Source organism: Gracilinanus agilis, chromosome 5 (genome assembly GCF_016433145.1).
Source record: "Gracilinanus agilis isolate LMUSP501 chromosome 5, AgileGrace, whole genome shotgun sequence".
Taxonomy (NCBI): domain Eukaryota; kingdom Metazoa; phylum Chordata; class Mammalia; order Didelphimorphia; family Didelphidae; genus Gracilinanus; species Gracilinanus agilis.
The window spans coordinates 228,880,085-228,897,324 of record NC_058134.1 but is presented as its reverse complement, the minus strand read 5'-3'; the positions used below and the strand labels follow the sequence as shown (position 1 = coordinate 228,897,324).

General features: G+C 38.6%; 1 protein-coding gene across 1 annotated transcript in view; it reads right to left on the bottom strand.

Moving 5' to 3' along the window:
- Positions 1 to 17,240, bottom strand: part of LOC123249137 (sodium-coupled monocarboxylate transporter 1-like) — a 54,680-nt gene that overhangs the window by 22,610 nt on the left and 14,830 nt on the right. The window contains 4 exon segments of the mRNA XM_044678124.1: positions 1,926 to 2,068; positions 4,210 to 4,350; positions 13,180 to 13,334; positions 14,141 to 14,208. Of these exon segments, the coding sequence (XP_044534059.1) occupies positions 1,926 to 2,068; positions 4,210 to 4,350; positions 13,180 to 13,334; positions 14,141 to 14,208 (507 nt within the window).

Genomic DNA, 17,240 nt, shown 5'->3' with positions numbered 1-17,240 from the left:
AAGGAAGGAAGGAAGGAAGGAAGGAAGGAAGGAAGGAAGGAAGGAAGGAAGGAAGGAAGGAAGGAAGGAAGGAAGGGAGGGAGGGAGGGAGGAAGAAATGATACTTCTGAAAAAACACAATTTTCTTCAAGACTTCGAACAGAATACTAAGCAGTTTCCATTGAAAATTAGACCATGTTTAATGCCATAGTTTGATTAAAATCCTTCAATACTAGATAATTTTTTCGTAAAATTGTTTCTTTAATAGTTTTCATTATTACATCATAATATAGTGATTAGACCCCCTGGACTTGGAGTCAGGAGACCTGAGTTCAGATTCTGCTACTTAATACCTATGGGAATATGGTTAAGTCACTGAGTTACAGTTTCCTCATCTATAAAATGGGTATAATATATGTAATATAATATAATATTTGTGCTTGTCACCATCATAAGTTTTTAAAATGAAATCCTTTGTAAACCCCAAAGCATTATATCAATATCAAGTATTCTTTTAATTTCCTTGGTAAAAAGAGCCGGATCCAGACGTTGAATCAATGAAGTCACTGTCAAGTAGATAGCTGAATTAAACTACATATATACACACACATAAATGTATATACATATATGTGTTTACATGCACATATAAATTTTTCCTATTATTTAACATCAGTAGAGTTTATCTTGAGAAACCAGGTCAATTAAAACTACATATGTATATACCTATATAGATACACAGAATACATGTACATGTGTGTATATGTGCATGAGTATGCATATATATACCTCCATATAACTAACTTGAGATAAACTCTAATAATGTCAAATAATATGAAAACTTTTCAATTTTCACAGAAGCCTCTAGTTGTAAAAGAAGAGATATTTTGTTTTTTTTAATATTAATTAAAGTAGATGTTGTTTTGCATTGGAAAATTTAATTTGCATTGGAAAAAGAATTGTCAAAGATGTCATAAATTAAAATTTCCAAAGAGGGTATTTTATGAAAATGTGTCGTGCTAACATATGATTGAACTGGTCCCATTTGATTCACTACTATTTTCAAAGTTAGAATTTAGTGAACATTGCTGGAATGGGCCAATTTCATCATCATTATGAATCTACTCATTAAACAGACAGTTCAGAAATTAGTTCTAATAAAAACCACAAATACTTTTCTAATGCTTTGTAATTTTTTTTTTAAAACAATGCTGTAACTCAGATTATGATGCCCAGGAGAGATCAGATTGGGCCAGAGATCACTTCTTTTCAAAAGACTTCCATGAGGCAGCAAGGTGACTCAGTGCCAAGCCTGGAGACCAGAGATCCTGGTTTCAAATATGGCTTCTAACACTTTCTAGTTGTGTGACCCTGGGCAAGTCACTTCACCCCAACTGCCCTACCCCTGACAGCTCTTTTGCCTTGGAACTAAAACTGTTTTAATACCAAGACAAAAAATAGGGTTAAAAATAAGATTTCCATTACCAACTAAACAGAGGTGAGAGACATTTGCCAGTTTTTCCACTCCTACTCAATCTGAACTTTAGGACTTATTACTGAACTGTATCTAATTTAGTTATTCAAACAGAAATATTTCTCCTTATTTTCATATGTTCTTAAATTTTTTCTGCATGTTTTTACTCTTCATTTTGGGTCTAGAGTTCTTCATCCCCCTATAACTTCTACCAAGTAAGTTTGCCAAATGTTCCTAGGAGTTCATGTAAGTGCCCACATGATATGCAGAAGTTGTCAAAGGAGCTCAAAAAGAGGCTGAACATAAGAAAGATTAGCAGGCTCACTATGATCCTCTTTTTTCTGCTCTAATATGCATATGGAAATGTTCCTTTCAATTTGATGTTTGTTAAGGTCAAATTCTGTAAAAAATGAAATAAAACAAAGAAGTCATATTATAATCTTGGTTAGTTCATCTAAGGCAGTTAAAAGAAAACAATAGTACTGAACCTGGTCAGGGGCCGTCACTTTCTTCGCTGTCCAAGGATCACAGTCATGGTACCTTGAATAAAGGGCAAGCCCACAGAATACTGCACAGGTGAGAATTGCCCAGAGTCCTATGAGATTTATATAAAGAGACCTAAATGGAATAAACAGACAGTTAATGAATCAGTCATTTATACTCAACAGATTTTTAGAAAACATCTCTTGGGGAGGAATGTAGAAAAAGTACAACTAGATGGCACAGAGGATGGAGCTCTGGACTAGGGTCAGGAAGATCTAAATTCAAATCGAGACTCAGAGATTTAGTAGCTTTGTAAGCTTTGGGGAATCACTTGAATTCTGCCTCAGTTTCCTCTTCCATAAAATGGAGGGTGATAACAGTACCTACGTCCCAGAATTGTAAGGATCAAATGAGATAATATTTGTAAGACATTTTGCAAACCATAAAGCACTATCAAAATGCCAGCTAATATTATTATTATTACCTGTTCACCTTGAAAAAATCACTTAACCTCCCTATTCTCACTTTTCTCATCTGTGGGAAATTCCTCAGCTGAGGAGGTTGAATTGGATGGGTTTTGAACTTTCTACATCTATGGTCTTATGAAAACTGTTTTTATTGTAAAATTGTCCAAAAGATTTACTGTGTTCCCGAGAGATCATTTCCAATACATTATTGTCTCCAAAAATATCTTAACATCTTGAATGTTTAAAATAGCTATGAAAGAAACCTCCCTGGGGGTGAGAAAGTAAGGAGAACCACTGATGTAGAGAATGGAGATGCTGGAGATTAAGAGACAGGAAGACCTGGGGTTGAGTGTTGCCTTTGACCCATAATACCTATGTAACACTGGGCAAATCACGGCCTCCCTAGCCCTAGGTCACTCTAAGTGCCTGAGAAGTTGCTAATTGCATTGGTGTAATGAGTTTTCCATACCCAGAGTTGACCATACTGAAGAAATCAAAGGTCGAGAAAAAAAAAATAATAAAGGTGACAGCTGTAGCTTTGGAAACGGATTGAATACATTTTTCGATCTTTATAACAACATTGGAAAGGATGTTCTACAACTATTACTCCCACTTTGAAGGCAATTGAAGTCTAGAGACATTATGATTTGCCCAGGATCCCATAGCTAGAAAGTATTCACAGCAGGATTCAAACTCATGCCTTCCTTACTCTCCATGCAGTACTTTATTCACCATGGGGAAGTCAATTTTTTAAAACAAAAGGCACTATAAAATAGTTGTGTCTGTTCGGAACCAGATGTTCAAAGAACAGGAATGATCCCTTTATTTGGTCTCTGTCTAGGGCATCCTCCATGCAGCAGAGGACACATGGGAGTGGCGCAAACTCCCAATTTCATGCCTCACTTGATCCTGATAATCAAAAGATTCTTGAACTATCTTTTAAGGAACTCCTTCCAAGGAATTGTCTATGATATGAACATTTGCCACTGACATTCCAGCAAATATGGGGATGCACGCTGAATGGAATGGTAAAGTTTGTAAAGGAGCAGAGAGCTTATCTATCCTGATAGTGAAGTGTGTCCACTTAAGAGGTGCAGGGGGAAGGGGGCTATCTTGACATGATAGCCTGAGAATGTGTTTATTTTGGGATCTAGGGAATTCCGATAAAGAAGTCTTTCTAGGACCTTCCTGCTGCCCAAAGAGGAGGACAGGGTGGCTAGAAGCTACACTCATACCTTTCTCCATAGGACTTGAGCTACAAGGATGATTGGACAGGATTTAATAATTAGTAAAAAAGGGTCCCCAGTTTCAGATCTTTCCCTTCTCAGGTCATTCATCCCACCTCCTCATGGGCTTGCTAGATGATTGGCCAACTCTAATAAAGCTTGTTTCCTCTCCATGGAGCCAGTCTGAGCTATCAAATTCTTTGGATGAGACCCTAATTTCACCATGCCCACATCATAATTACATATTTTATAATTATAATTCTATTATATGGATTTCAATTTGGAGCTGTGGATGTAAAATTTATCGATGTAATTGTTGTAAACAACAAACAAATCTAAAAGAATGTGATGAATAGAATATTAAATTAATCCAGAGGTTCACAACATATTTTTGTTGTCGTTGAAAAGAGATTCTCAGAACAACAACAATTATTGAGAACCACTACCTACGGCAATCTGCCTCTCGTCATTGTCTTTATCATCATGTCGTCGCCATATAAAATAATTATATAAAAAGATTAGTCTTTGGTAAAGATTGAAGGATACTTAAAGATATTGACATGTAGAATGGAATTTTTCTTACAGTTTTGCATGGAATCTGTTTTTGCAGGCAATGTACCGCTGGACTTGGGATTGGTTAACACCATAGATGGAGGTCCACGTGAAGGTCCCGCCAATAATGATTGTCCAAAAACTATGTCTTTGCAAAGGACTTGGATTGAAGCTAAATAGAAAAGAAAAAGGGAGAGAGAATGTCAGCCTGTCAAACTAAAAACCAACACTGTGGAAACATTTCACATTTAAGGTCTATGAAATAAAAAGTTCTTCTTTTGAATTTCAAGACATTAGCAGAAGAAGAGTACTTGATTTTACATAGATACTCATGAATATCAGTGTTTCTGAGTTTTCTTCCACAAAATGAAGCGATTGGACTAAACAATGGTGTCAAACTTAAATATAAATGTTAAGCTGCACACATAAGGACCCCTGCAGAAGGCAAATCAACTAAGTTTTTTTTTATTTTTAAAATTTTATTTTTTAAAATATTTCCTAATTAAATTTTTTTCCATCCATACCACCTTCCATCTTAGAACTGATAAGCATTGGTTGCAAGGTAAAAGAGAGGCAAGGGGTAGACAACTGGGGTTAAGTGATTTGCCCAGGGCCACACAACTAGCTAAGAAATGCCCAAGTGCAAATTTGAACCCAGGACCTTTCACTCTCCAATCCTGACTCTCTATCCACTGGGCCACCTAGCTACCCCCTTCTTCTCTTGGAAAGGTGACCAGTCCGTTGAGAACAAAAGGCCTTCCTTAAGGAAACAGATTAAAGATGGAAACTAAACTTTGAACAAAGAATGCCTCCTGTCTTTTTAAAATCCTTGCCCTCCCCCCAAAGAAAGCACTGAACACTAGTGACTCCATAATGTGTTTTATTTGCTATTAATTATGTTTCTTTCTTTTTCTGTATAACACAGTGTATTGAATGACTAGTACAGTACCCCATTTTTACAAATCATTTTTAAATTACAAAGAAAACTCAGGCCTTTGAACAGTTGCTTTCTCTTTACTCTGTCTAATAAGGCATAAGAGGAGTTTAACAAATGTTAATTTACAGACTTATAAAGAAGATCCTGTTTTCTTTAGTCTGGTGTAAATAGTTATGCTAAATTTTTTGGTAATATTTAAGCATCTCTCTCCTTTTCCTAAAAATGTACTTTCTTTCTGCCTGCTCTATTTCACCCTCCTCAAGACCGCTTTGTAAGCCTGTCTATGTTCTACCTAATCTTACTCAAACTCTCTCAGTCATTTAGTTCTGGAGGATATCTCTGAATGTGTGTGTGTATGTGCGTGTGTGTGTGAGACACCCTTTGGCAAAGATACTGGAGTGGTTTTGCCATTTCCTCCTCCAGATCATTTTACAAATGAGAAAACTGAGTCAAACAAAGTGAAATGACTTGCCCAGGACTACACAGCTAATAAACGCCTAAGACCAAATTTGAACTTGGGAAACTGAGTCTTTTTGACTTCAGGTCCAGCACTCTATCCACTGTACCACTATACTACCTAATATATTTGCATGTATGTATATATGTATGTGTATATATACACATATATATCACTTCTCTATTATATATATCTTCCTTATTTTATTTATTTATATCCCTTCATATATATATATATATATGTATATATATGTGGGTTTATGAAATATACATGCCCATTACCTATTGATAAGGTGTATCACACTCTTGAGTGGATACCTGGCTGGCTGTTACCTATGCTAGCTTATTTATGAAGGGGCTAACAGTGTGGCTCAGTGGATAAAATGCTGGACTTGGAGCCAGGAAGACCTGAATTCAAGTTTGATCTCAGATACTTCTGAGATGTGTGAACCTGGGCAAGTCACTTAAACTCTGTTCTTACCTTTATCTATTGAAGAACAAATGGCAAACCACTTTAGTATCTTTGCCTAGAAAACCCCATGGATAATATGGTCTGTGGATTGAGTTGGGGGTATGGAGGGTCCCTGGAGATCAGAAAGATCAGAGACCCAGATCTTTGGACCTCTAGAATGTAACCCAGCCAGAGAAGACCCTCCCTGACGGCCACCAATAAATGGATAAAGACTAGCTCAAGCGTTCCATGCTTTTTAGATCTGCATATCTCACTGGTAGACAACTTTGTCCACCTCAGGCCCTTCCCCTGAGACAACCCTAGATCCCATCCCTAACATCACCTGCTCTGAAGGTCATATATCAGCCCCAGGCTTATTCCCAATGTCACTGAAGTCACATGTGCCCTTTCCTCAAGCTCTCCTGCCTCCTTCTAGTTTTCTGTCATGTACCCGCTCTCTGGCGAAACCAATATAAACTTCATCTTTTGTTGCTTTAGGTGGGCAGGCTTCTTCCTGCAAGCCTGCCTCGAACCATCTTGCTAAAAAATCTCTTCTAATTAATTGGGGTGTTTTTGTAATTCCTTAGGTGTGGACCCTTCACCGATCAGACTGGTTCTCTCACCACATAACAAGGTCACGTAGAGACAGACGTGACAGAACAACAACAACAACAACATGATTAATATTCTAGGATATTAACTCCAAATTATTTTAACATTTTATTCATTACTTTTTCCATCCATCTAGCTGCCCCATGAGTTGACATTTATCCTATTGCTAAAATAGACTCAAAAGTAATTACAAAGGTAATTGCTGAAAGATCATTTGTAACCAGATTTACCAATGGACAGCAAAAGCCAGGCTCTCCCTACTGACTTCATGAATACTTCACTTTTGCTCCTGTCAAGTCTAAGTCAAAAACACAACAGACTGGCTATACTACTCAACAGCCACCAAGAGCAAAGCCAATATCTCATAGTCTTGTGTCTATTTTTTGTGTGTGGACAAAAAGACTGTCAATTACTGAAGATCTGAGACACTCCCTAGTTGTGAGACCCTGGGCAAGTCCCTTAATCCCCACTGCCTAGCCCTGACCTCTCTTCTGCCTTGGAACCAATACACAGTATTGATTCTAAGACAGAAGGCAAGGGTCTGGGTTTAAAGGAAACAAACAAACAAACAAAATGCTCTTCTGGAAGGAACTGAGTGAAAGGTTCAGCGGAGATTTATGGATGTATTGTTCTTTGGGAGCAGCCGGCTACATATTCCTTGAATTATCTCTTCCTATCTAAATGGCCAGAAATCTGTGCGTTTATAGGAAGTATCAACTGTGAGCACTGGTATATACAATGTAATGAATGAATGCCGGACAGGTTGTTACTACGAAGGACACATTGTTCTTAATGATGATGTTGCTGCACCCTCTAAGGTAACTGATTATAGTCATAGCTCCTGGGACTGATGCTCTGAGATGGCATCCCATTGCTATTTTATTACAGAAGCTAAAAACAGAATATAAGGTAAATGCTGTAAAAACTGTGCTAGGGATTTTAAAATTACTTCGACAACCTCTTGCTTCCCAGTGCTCTTACTGCTCAAAGACCATTCCTGGCTGATTGACACAGCAGACTGTCCTGACTATTTAGAGAGGGAAGGTGTGTGTAAATGGCTATTTCTGTGATAAAACCAACGACACCATATCCAATCTAGAATGTAAAGAAAGACCTTTTAAAAAGGCCTAGAGCTCGTGCATTTAGTGTCTTCCTTATCACGGGAACCAATTCAATCAGCTCCAGAGAAGTCTGAGAAGAAGGCTGCATCATGTCTATACTAGGCAGCACCATGAACACTCTACTGTCTTCATCAATGAGTTGCTGTTCTTAAGGGCTTTCAGTCATGTCTGATTCTTGGTGACCTCATTTGGAGTTTTCTTGGCGGAAATCCTGGAATGGTTTGCCATTTCCTTCTCCAAGTCATTTTAAAGATGAGGCAACTGAGGTAAACAGGGTAAAGTGACTTGCCCAGGGTCACACTACAAGTAAAAGTCTGAGGTCAGATATGAACTCAGGGAGCTGAGTCTTCCTGAGTTCATGCTTGGTGCTCTATCCACTGTACTACCTAGCTCCCAGCTAAAAATTGTCTAGCAGGCTATATTTAGAATTACATTTTATATATAAATGTATATATAAATATATATAAATATATGTGTGTATCTGTATAAATAATATGTACATATTATATAGATGTTATATATACATGTTTTATATACACAAGTATTATATACATACACATATATTATATATAAAAACTCCAATGTAGACTGAGCAATCATCTGAGGTTCAGAATTCCTTGAATGCCCAGCAGTGAGTCATCAATGTGGGCTTAACAGATCAAAGAATCAGGAATTCCTTCTGACCTCTGGCCGTGAAATTATCACTGGAGTTTCTCAGATTGAGAGTGTAGCTTCTCATGATGCACTTTCCAGGCTAAAGACCCCACAATGTGAATCTAGACCAAGGCTGGGGATGCTTGGAAATATGCATGACAAATGGCAATGCAACCCCTGAAGGGAGCCTAGTTACTTAACAGTATGTGCCTCGGGAATAATGCCGAATGTCTAGATGAAAAGGGGGGTCTACTAAGACTTTGTATCCTTCACACCCATCCAGCTACAGGGTGCTCAGAAAGTTGAGCTGATGGGACAGTTGTAAGAATTAAGATGAGTTGTTGGATTGAATAAATAAGTATATTCTCCAAATAAGAGTTCTAGTCACATTAATAGAATCACTATATAGGTTCAGAATATCTGTTCCATCTGCTGGTCAATTGCCCAGCCTAATAAAGTTCAATTGCTTTGATATTTGACCGTCCTCCCATTTTGGACTGTTACGTCCAAAGGGGTGGCTAATGATTCAAATGGGAAGCTGGGTAGCAAAATGGATAAAGTGCCCAGGCCTAAAGTCACAAAGACTCATCTTCATGAGTTCAAATCTGGCCTGAGTCACTAATTAGCTGTGGGATCCTGGGCAAGCCACTTAACCTGTTTGCTTGTTTCCTCATCTGTAAAATGAGCTGGAGAAGGAAATGGCAAACCACCCGACTATCTTTGCCAAGAAAACCCCAATGGGTTCATGAAGAGTCAGTCAAGACTGAAAAATGACTAAACAATCATTGAAAGACACTCAAATATGTTTGAATTGTGCATGTTGTCACTGCATTACATTCAGTACCTCAAAGTGCACTGTTATAACATATATAATAGTTCGGTGGTTCCCAAACTTTTTTGGCCTCCCGCCCCCTTTCCAGAAAAAATATTACTTAGCCCCCTGGAAATTAATTTTTTTTAAATTTTAATAGCAATTAATAGGAAAGATAAATGCACCTGTGGCCATCACCGCTCACCTGGATTGCTGCAGCACCCCCCAAGGGGGCGGTAGCACCCACTCTGGGAATCACTGGAATAGTTCTTGCCACCTCACAGTGTCAATCATCTTACAATTAAAATTACCTCAAGAGACTGATTTGGGGGTGAGAATATGAGTTTGTTGATTATATCAGATTTATTGGCTATCTAGGTTTCCATAGTTGTCTCTCATAACCAGGAACAACCCCAGATAGGTTAGGCAGTCAGATAGACAGATTTTTAGGAGCTCATTATTCAGCCCCTCCCCTGACCACCCCAAGACATCTTTAATTGGTGAGGGTTACTTAGAAGGTGGTCCATCAGACCCTCAGTCCTTCCCCGGGACTAAGGGGTGGCTAGTCCCCTGGACAGGAAAAGAACCTTTGTCTCCTTCACTTATTAACCAAATTCCTTTCAAAAGGAAGACATTCTTTGGGATTCCAAGGACAAAGAAAATGCAAAAAGCAGCCCACTGGATGGTATTTCTAACCTAGATCCCAGACTCAGGAATACACAGCAATTCTCCTGGATATATAGGAATTAATATAGTATATGAAAAATAAATTCTCATACTCATTCTTTTTCTAAATTAACTGAAAAGACAGATAACAACTTTTTTGAACCAACTAAAGACATATTTTGTCATTGTTTAGCAGGTACAAAATTAAGATCTGGAATGTACAAATATAGATTATGCTTCAAATAATTATTCTATTGGCACAAAATAGGGGAACCACAAAAGTATCTTTACCAATCTCCCTTTTAGTTTAACTGAAATTATTAAGAAATAATATTTCTTTGGTTTAAAAGTCCTCTCCAGAAAGAACATGAAACAAGTAACTATGGGAAAATACTCAAAATAAAAATAAAAATATAAAAAAATAAAAAATAAAAAAAGTCCTCTCCAGACTTTCTCTCCTCCCCCTTCTCTCAAGAAAGATGGATTTTAAGTTGAAGGCAAAGGGCCTTTTTAAGGAAATGGATTAAGGGTGGAAAATAAATTTTGAACAGAGTGCCTCTTATTTTGTTAAGATCCTTTTCTTCCCCATACCCTAAAGACACACTTTTCTCCAATCAGAAAGATTGAATTTGTTGATTCCTAGGAAGATATTCTTGTAATTGCTAAGAAAAAGTCAAGAAAAAAATCTAGTACTGACTATTGTTCTGGAATATTATCCCAAACCCTATTTCAGTATATCATTATTTTTCCCCAGTTGAAGATTGCTCCCTCGAATTGTATTGGTGTAGCCTGCAGATATGTCTAAAGGCAAAAGGAAGGCTTTGCCATTTTGGATGGTGTTTTTCTATGTCTCTCTCTCTTTGTCTCATTCTCTATCTCTCTTCCAATAGGAAGAAATATTTGACTACTGCTATTAAAATAACTAAAATCACTTCTGGCAGTTTTGTGCCTAAAACACAGAGAACTTAATTAATATTGATTTATCTTTGACAGTTGAAAAAGTAATGGAATTGAAATCAGGAGAAGTCTGGTTTCAAATCTTATCTCTGACACATATTAGGTATGTGAACGCGGAGAAATCCTCTGTTCTCTTTAAGGTGTGTGCCCCCTACTGGCACCTAGGTGATGAAATGGAACACTGGGTCTGAAACTCATGAAGTCCTGAGTTCAAATTTGGACTCAGATACCTCTTAGCAGCAGGATGTTTAGTTTTTTCATTATGCCCAATGCTTCATGACTCCATTTGGGGTTTTTCGACAGAGATACTGCAATAGTTTGCCATTTTCTACTCCAGTTCATTTTACAGATGAGAAAACTGAGGCAAACAGGGTTAAGTGGTTTGCCCGGGTCATATAACTGGTCTGTCCCTGAGGTCACATTTGAACTCAGGCCTCCCCACTAGCACTATGACCTCAGTCAAATAATTTGATTTTTGTTTTGTCTGTTTCCTCAGATGTAAAATGGCTATCAAAACAGCACCTACTTCATTCACAGGGTTATGAGGATCAAAGGGGATGATATCTGTAGGCACTTAAATTCTTCTTTTCTCCCTCTTTTCCACCTTACAAAAGATAGCCTAGATGATGATACAATTAGTTTGCTTAAGAGCTAGTTGAGTCAGGGCAGCTGGGTAGCTCAGTGGGTTGAGAGCCAGGCCTGGAGACCAGAGATCCTAGGTTCAAATCTATCCTCAGACACTTCCCAGCTATGTGACCCTGGGCAAGTCACTTGACCCCCATTGCCCACCCTTACCACTCTTCCACCAAGGAGCCAATACACAGAAGTTAAGGGTTAAAAAATTAAAAAAAAAAAAAAAGAACTAGTTGAGGTGAAGCTAGATAACCCAGTGGATAGAGCACCAGGCATGGAACGAAGAGGACCTGGGTTCAAATCTTCCTGGCTATGTGACTTAACCCTTGCCCTTGCCTAAGACAGAAGGTAAGGGTTAAAAAACAACAAAACTGTTGAATGACTAGATTCAAAGCACAATTGTTAATGATTCAATGCCAGTCATCATCTTCCACACCTTTGCTGCCTCTTCTTCAAAATTATAGTCTATCTGCTTTTTAAAAATACTTTTTAAAGAACCTTAGAGTACTATATAAATATCAGCTATCATTATTATTGTATTGATTATCATTATGATTGATACAGAATTGTCATATTTATACATTTGAGCCTTCTCTTGGCCCCTAGACAGATACATTCCCAAATTTCAGCACCTTCTCTATGAGAATGCGGTTTAAGGTTCTAGTGTTCCGGCACCTTTAAAGTAGCACAGATAGACACATGCCATGCAAGGAGACGCTATTGAACAGTGGAAAGAACATTGGGGGCACAGCTTGATGGCTCAGTGGATTGAGAGCCTTCATTTTTCTAGGGGTATAGACCTACTAGAGGCATAATTGAGTCAAAAGGTATGTCCAGTTTGGTAACCTGGGGACGACATGGTATACCAAAGTGCTTTCCAGAATGGCTGGACCAGTAATTCAGAGCTCTAAAGATATTAATGCGCTAGGTAGAAAAATGGATAGAGCAGCAGGCCTAGAGTCAGGAAGATGTGAGTTCAAATCTGGCCTCAGACACTTAATGTATGTATGACCTCGGGTAAATCATTTCACGCTGTTTGCCTATGTTTCCTTATCTAATAAGGGAGGATATTAATAATAGCCCCTATCTCCCAGGTTTTTGTGAGAATCTAATGAGAGAATAATTGTAAAGTCCTTAGCACACAGGAGAGTTTAATAAATGTTTGTTGCCTTCTTGGTTTTACATAGTTTCCCCGCCCCAACACTTTCCATTTCTAGGAGGCATGTGGTAAACTTCAAGTTTGAGAGTCTTGCCAGGGATCCCACAGCTAGTTTGTATGTGTTAGAGGCAATACTTGAAGCCGTGTGTACCTGCCTCCAAGACCAGTCTTCTAATCATTGTGCCAAGCGGCATCTTTTAGTCACTAACAACTGATATTATCCCCTTATTACGGAATAAGGAAATGGAGTATCAGAGAGGTTGAGACTCACCCACAGGCTTACAGCTAATAAATGATGAAAGTGGAATTTGAATTCTTGTCTCTCCTGATTCCAAGACCAGTATTCTTTGTAATATATTGAATATGATTAAAGATCAAATGTGCCATATCTGACTGAAATGATCCTTTGCCATCTTCTACTTGCATGTCATCCTTAATGACTATTTAAAATGCCACCATGGTTCTACTGAAAATTTGTTCTGTGTTCTGATTGACTGATAACATATAACACCAGCACCAACACAAAGGATAAATGGAAACTTACTCCCAGAAGTTCAGTCTTCCTCCATGATAGGAATCATTTAGAATATTGTTAATCCCACCTTGAACCACAACAGCCTGTATGATCACGGATGCAAATCCTGCTACCATGATGCCAACTTGGAAAACATCTGTCCAGACAACAGCTTTGAGGCCACCCTTCATTGGGGAAAAAGACATTTGCAGTATGACCATTCTAATGGTGAAGGAAAGTTGGGGGAAGAGTTCATTTGAAGCATAATCAGTTTGAGGACAAGGTAATAATAGAGTGAGCATGCCATCAATTTAGATGAGAAAGGGGAAGAAGAAAGAGGAGGAGGAGAAGGAAGAGTGGAGGGAAAGAAGGAGGAAGAGGAGGGGGAAGGAAAGAGGAGGAGGAGGAAGAGGGGGAAGGGAGGGGAAAAGGAGGAGGAGGGGGAAAGGAGGAAGAGGGGAGAAAAGAGGAGGAAGAGAAGGAAGAGGAGGAGGAGAAGGAGGAGGAGAAGAAGAAGAAGACATTGAGTTCAGTCATCTTGTTTTACATGTGAAGAAACTGAGACCAGGCATATTATTATAAGTAGCTTGCTTGAGGTCAAATATCTGGCCAGTGGGAGAGCTAGGATTTGATTTCAGGTTTTCTGACTCCAAACCCAGGATTATTCCTTGGAGCACACTGCCTGATCAGGTCAGAGCATAGCACATTCCAAGATTTCTTACCCAATGTAAAAAAAAAAACTCTTCCATCCCCTAAACCTACTCCCTTCCACTCTTCCCTCCCTCCTGCCACCAAAGAATCACATGAACTTGAGGAATAAATAATCAACTTTTTTCCCTAAATAATTATGACTTCATCAAACTCCTGATATAATTAAAGAAATACAGGCAATCACTTTTCTTTCATAAAAGAAATAATGCCTGGCTACCACAAATTTAAAATCTGCATAGCCATTGAGTAGTGGCCCTACAGAAATAGGGAGTGAACATACCATTGTACAGTAGAAAGTGCAGACCACCCCAGTGGCAACGACCGCGCCCCACAGATCAAATCCAGTAACTGCAAAAACAGGAAAAACAAATGCATCCTTATGAAATGGTATGGTTCTATCGCCACTTGAAAATTCCATTCCAGACTTCAGGAAGTTGTCATGAAACAAATACAGCCACGGTGCAGAGAGTCCTAGATTTGGATTCTAAGGACCTAAGTCCAAATGCTATGTGAGCTTGAGCAAATGACTTCAAGCCTTGGTTTCCTTTCTTGTAAGAGCAGAACTTTGGACCAGAGGAACTCCCAGATCAAAATATTTAGATCTGGGAGGGACCCAAAAGATCATCAAGCCCCACATTTATAGAGAAGGAAAAAGAAGCTCTACAGGACTTACTCAAGGTCACACAGGTAGAGAGCAGAACTGTTATTCAATCATTTGTCAGTTGTGTCCAACTCTTCCTCACCCCATTTGGGCTTTTCTTAGCAAAGACATTGGGGCAATTTGCCATTTCCTTCTCTAGATCATTTTACAGGTGAGGAAACTAAGCAAACAGTATTAAGTGGCTTGCCCAGGGTCACACATAGCTATTAAGTGTCTGAGGCCAGATTTGAACTCAGGATCTTCCTAAATACAAATCTAGCATTCTATCCATTGTGCCACCTAGCTGCCAAGGTAGAAGAATTGCCAAGATTTAAACCAAAGTTCTCAAACACCAAATCCCATATTCTTCCCAATACACCATACTTCTAAAATCTCTGTCCAGTTATTTTTCAGTCATGTCCAATTCTTCATAATGCTATTTGGGGTTCTTTTGGCAAAGATACTGAAGTGGTTGGGGGCAGCTAGGTGGCTCAGTGGATTTAGAGTCCAATCTAGAGGTGGGAGGTCCTGTGTTCAAATCTGGCCTCATATATTTCCTAGCTGTGTGACTCTGGGCAGGTCATTTAACTTCCAATGCCTAGCCCTTATGGCTTTTACTGCTTTAGAACCAATTCATGGTATTAATTCTAAGATAGAAGGTAAGGGTACTTTGATGTATTGTCTCATAGGTGGAAGACTGGTAAGGGTGGGCAATAGGGGTCAAGTGACCTGCCCAGGGTCACACAGCTGGGAAGTGGCTGAGGCCGGGTTTGAACCTAGGACCTCCTGTCTCTAGGCCTGACTCTCACTCCACTGAGCTACCCAGCTGCCCCCCTACATATATATATTTGAATGGTTTGCCTTTTCCTTCTCCAACTCATTTGACAGATACGGAAACTGAGACAAATTGAGTTAAGTGACTTCTAAAGTCTCTTCTAACACTAAATCCTGATTCTGCTTGTGATACAGATTGACTTTGACATCATCTTCTAATTAGTTCTCTAATACCTTCCAATCCAAAACAGTATAGTTTAGTTACCTCATTTGTACAATGAAGAAATTGAGGTAGAGGAATTCTATGGTCCCGTCCTATTCAATTATCCTGTGGTTTTATGATTCTAAGACTTGGATGGATGATAAGAAACCAGAAGCAGAGCTTTGGAGTAGGGTGCAGAGGTTTTAAGATTGGCTCCATCTAAGCCACCATCTTCCCAGAATCCCATTAGATAATGGAACTTTAAACTACAGAGAAAGAAACTAAGGTCCAATGACTTAGTTGAAGAGGTTAAGGGACCTGCCCATGGTCACACAGCTAGCAAGTATCTCAGATGAAATCTGAATCCAGTTATTCCTGACTCCAATTCTAGTCTGTCTTTTATACCACCCTGAATCTCAAGGCTACAGAGAGAGAATAGGGAAAAGGCTGAAAGAACTGAATGAATGAAATACATATTTGTATTTACTTTTAGCAAAGAGGTCAGTTGCCTTTGGTAGGGAATCGGGTAAAGGAAGAGTCCTCATAACCAGATGTTTGGAAAGGAAATGGCTCAGAAAAGTGTTTTTTCTCTCCTTCCACTAGTTAATGAAGGCATCTTGAAAGAAGCTGGATTATAGAAGTGGTTACCATAAAGATTGCCCCTTCAGCAAACTAGGACAAGAAGGGAAATAGAGAAGCAGTCTGGCAATAATAGCAATAGTAGCAATTACATATGAATTATATATATATCACTTTAAGTTTTACAAAGTACTTTACGTATGTCATCTCACCATATGAGGTAAGTAGTATTATTATTCCCATTTTACAGATGAGGAAACTGAGGTAGAGAGAAGTTAAATCACTTGCCCAGGATCACACACTTAAAAAGTATCTAAGGCAGGAATTTAGTCTTCCTGACTTAGGTCTAGCCCTCTGTCCACCTAACTGCTAAAAGGGCAAAGTGAAATGATTAGAGAAGTGTATCACATATGCCTGAGAAAAGATGGCGAGAGAAATAGTAATAAACAATAATAATAATAGCTGAAATTTTTACACCACTATAAGGTTTGTAAAGTGATTTATTTCCAGCATTTCATTTGATCCACAAACTCCAGTGAAATCAATACTATAAGAATTATTAGTATTATCAAATTACTCATGTAAAATCTATATCAGATTGCTTGGTAGCTCGGGGAAGAGGGAGGAAAAGGAGAGAAGTTGGCTCAACTTTTTTTAAAAAGGTTAAAATTGCTTTTTTCATATAATTGAGGAAAAATAAAACATTAAAATAATTATTATTCCCATTTTGTTGTTGCTGCTGTTCAGTTTTTGTTTCAGTCATGACCGACTCTTCGTGACCCCATTTGATGTTTTCTTGGCAAAGATACCAAAGTGGTTTGCCCCACATCCTTCTCCAATTCATTTTATAGATGAGGAAACAGGCAAAATGGGGGAAATGATTTACCTAGGGTCACATAGTTAGCATATGTCTGAGACTGGATTTGAACTCAGGTCTTCCTAACTCCAAGCCCAGTGCTTTATCAGGGAGCCACCTAACTGCCTCCTCTATAATTAATTACCAAGTATATATTGAGTACCTACTTTGTGTTTAGCACTGTGTTCATACTCCCATTGGCCTGATTTAATTTGAGCTTATTAGAGAGCACAAAATGTAAGTGTTTTTCTAGGAGCCAAAATTCCTCTTAATTCTTTCTTTCCTCTTCCCACCTCACCAACACTTTGTTATTACTTAGAGGCAGCTAG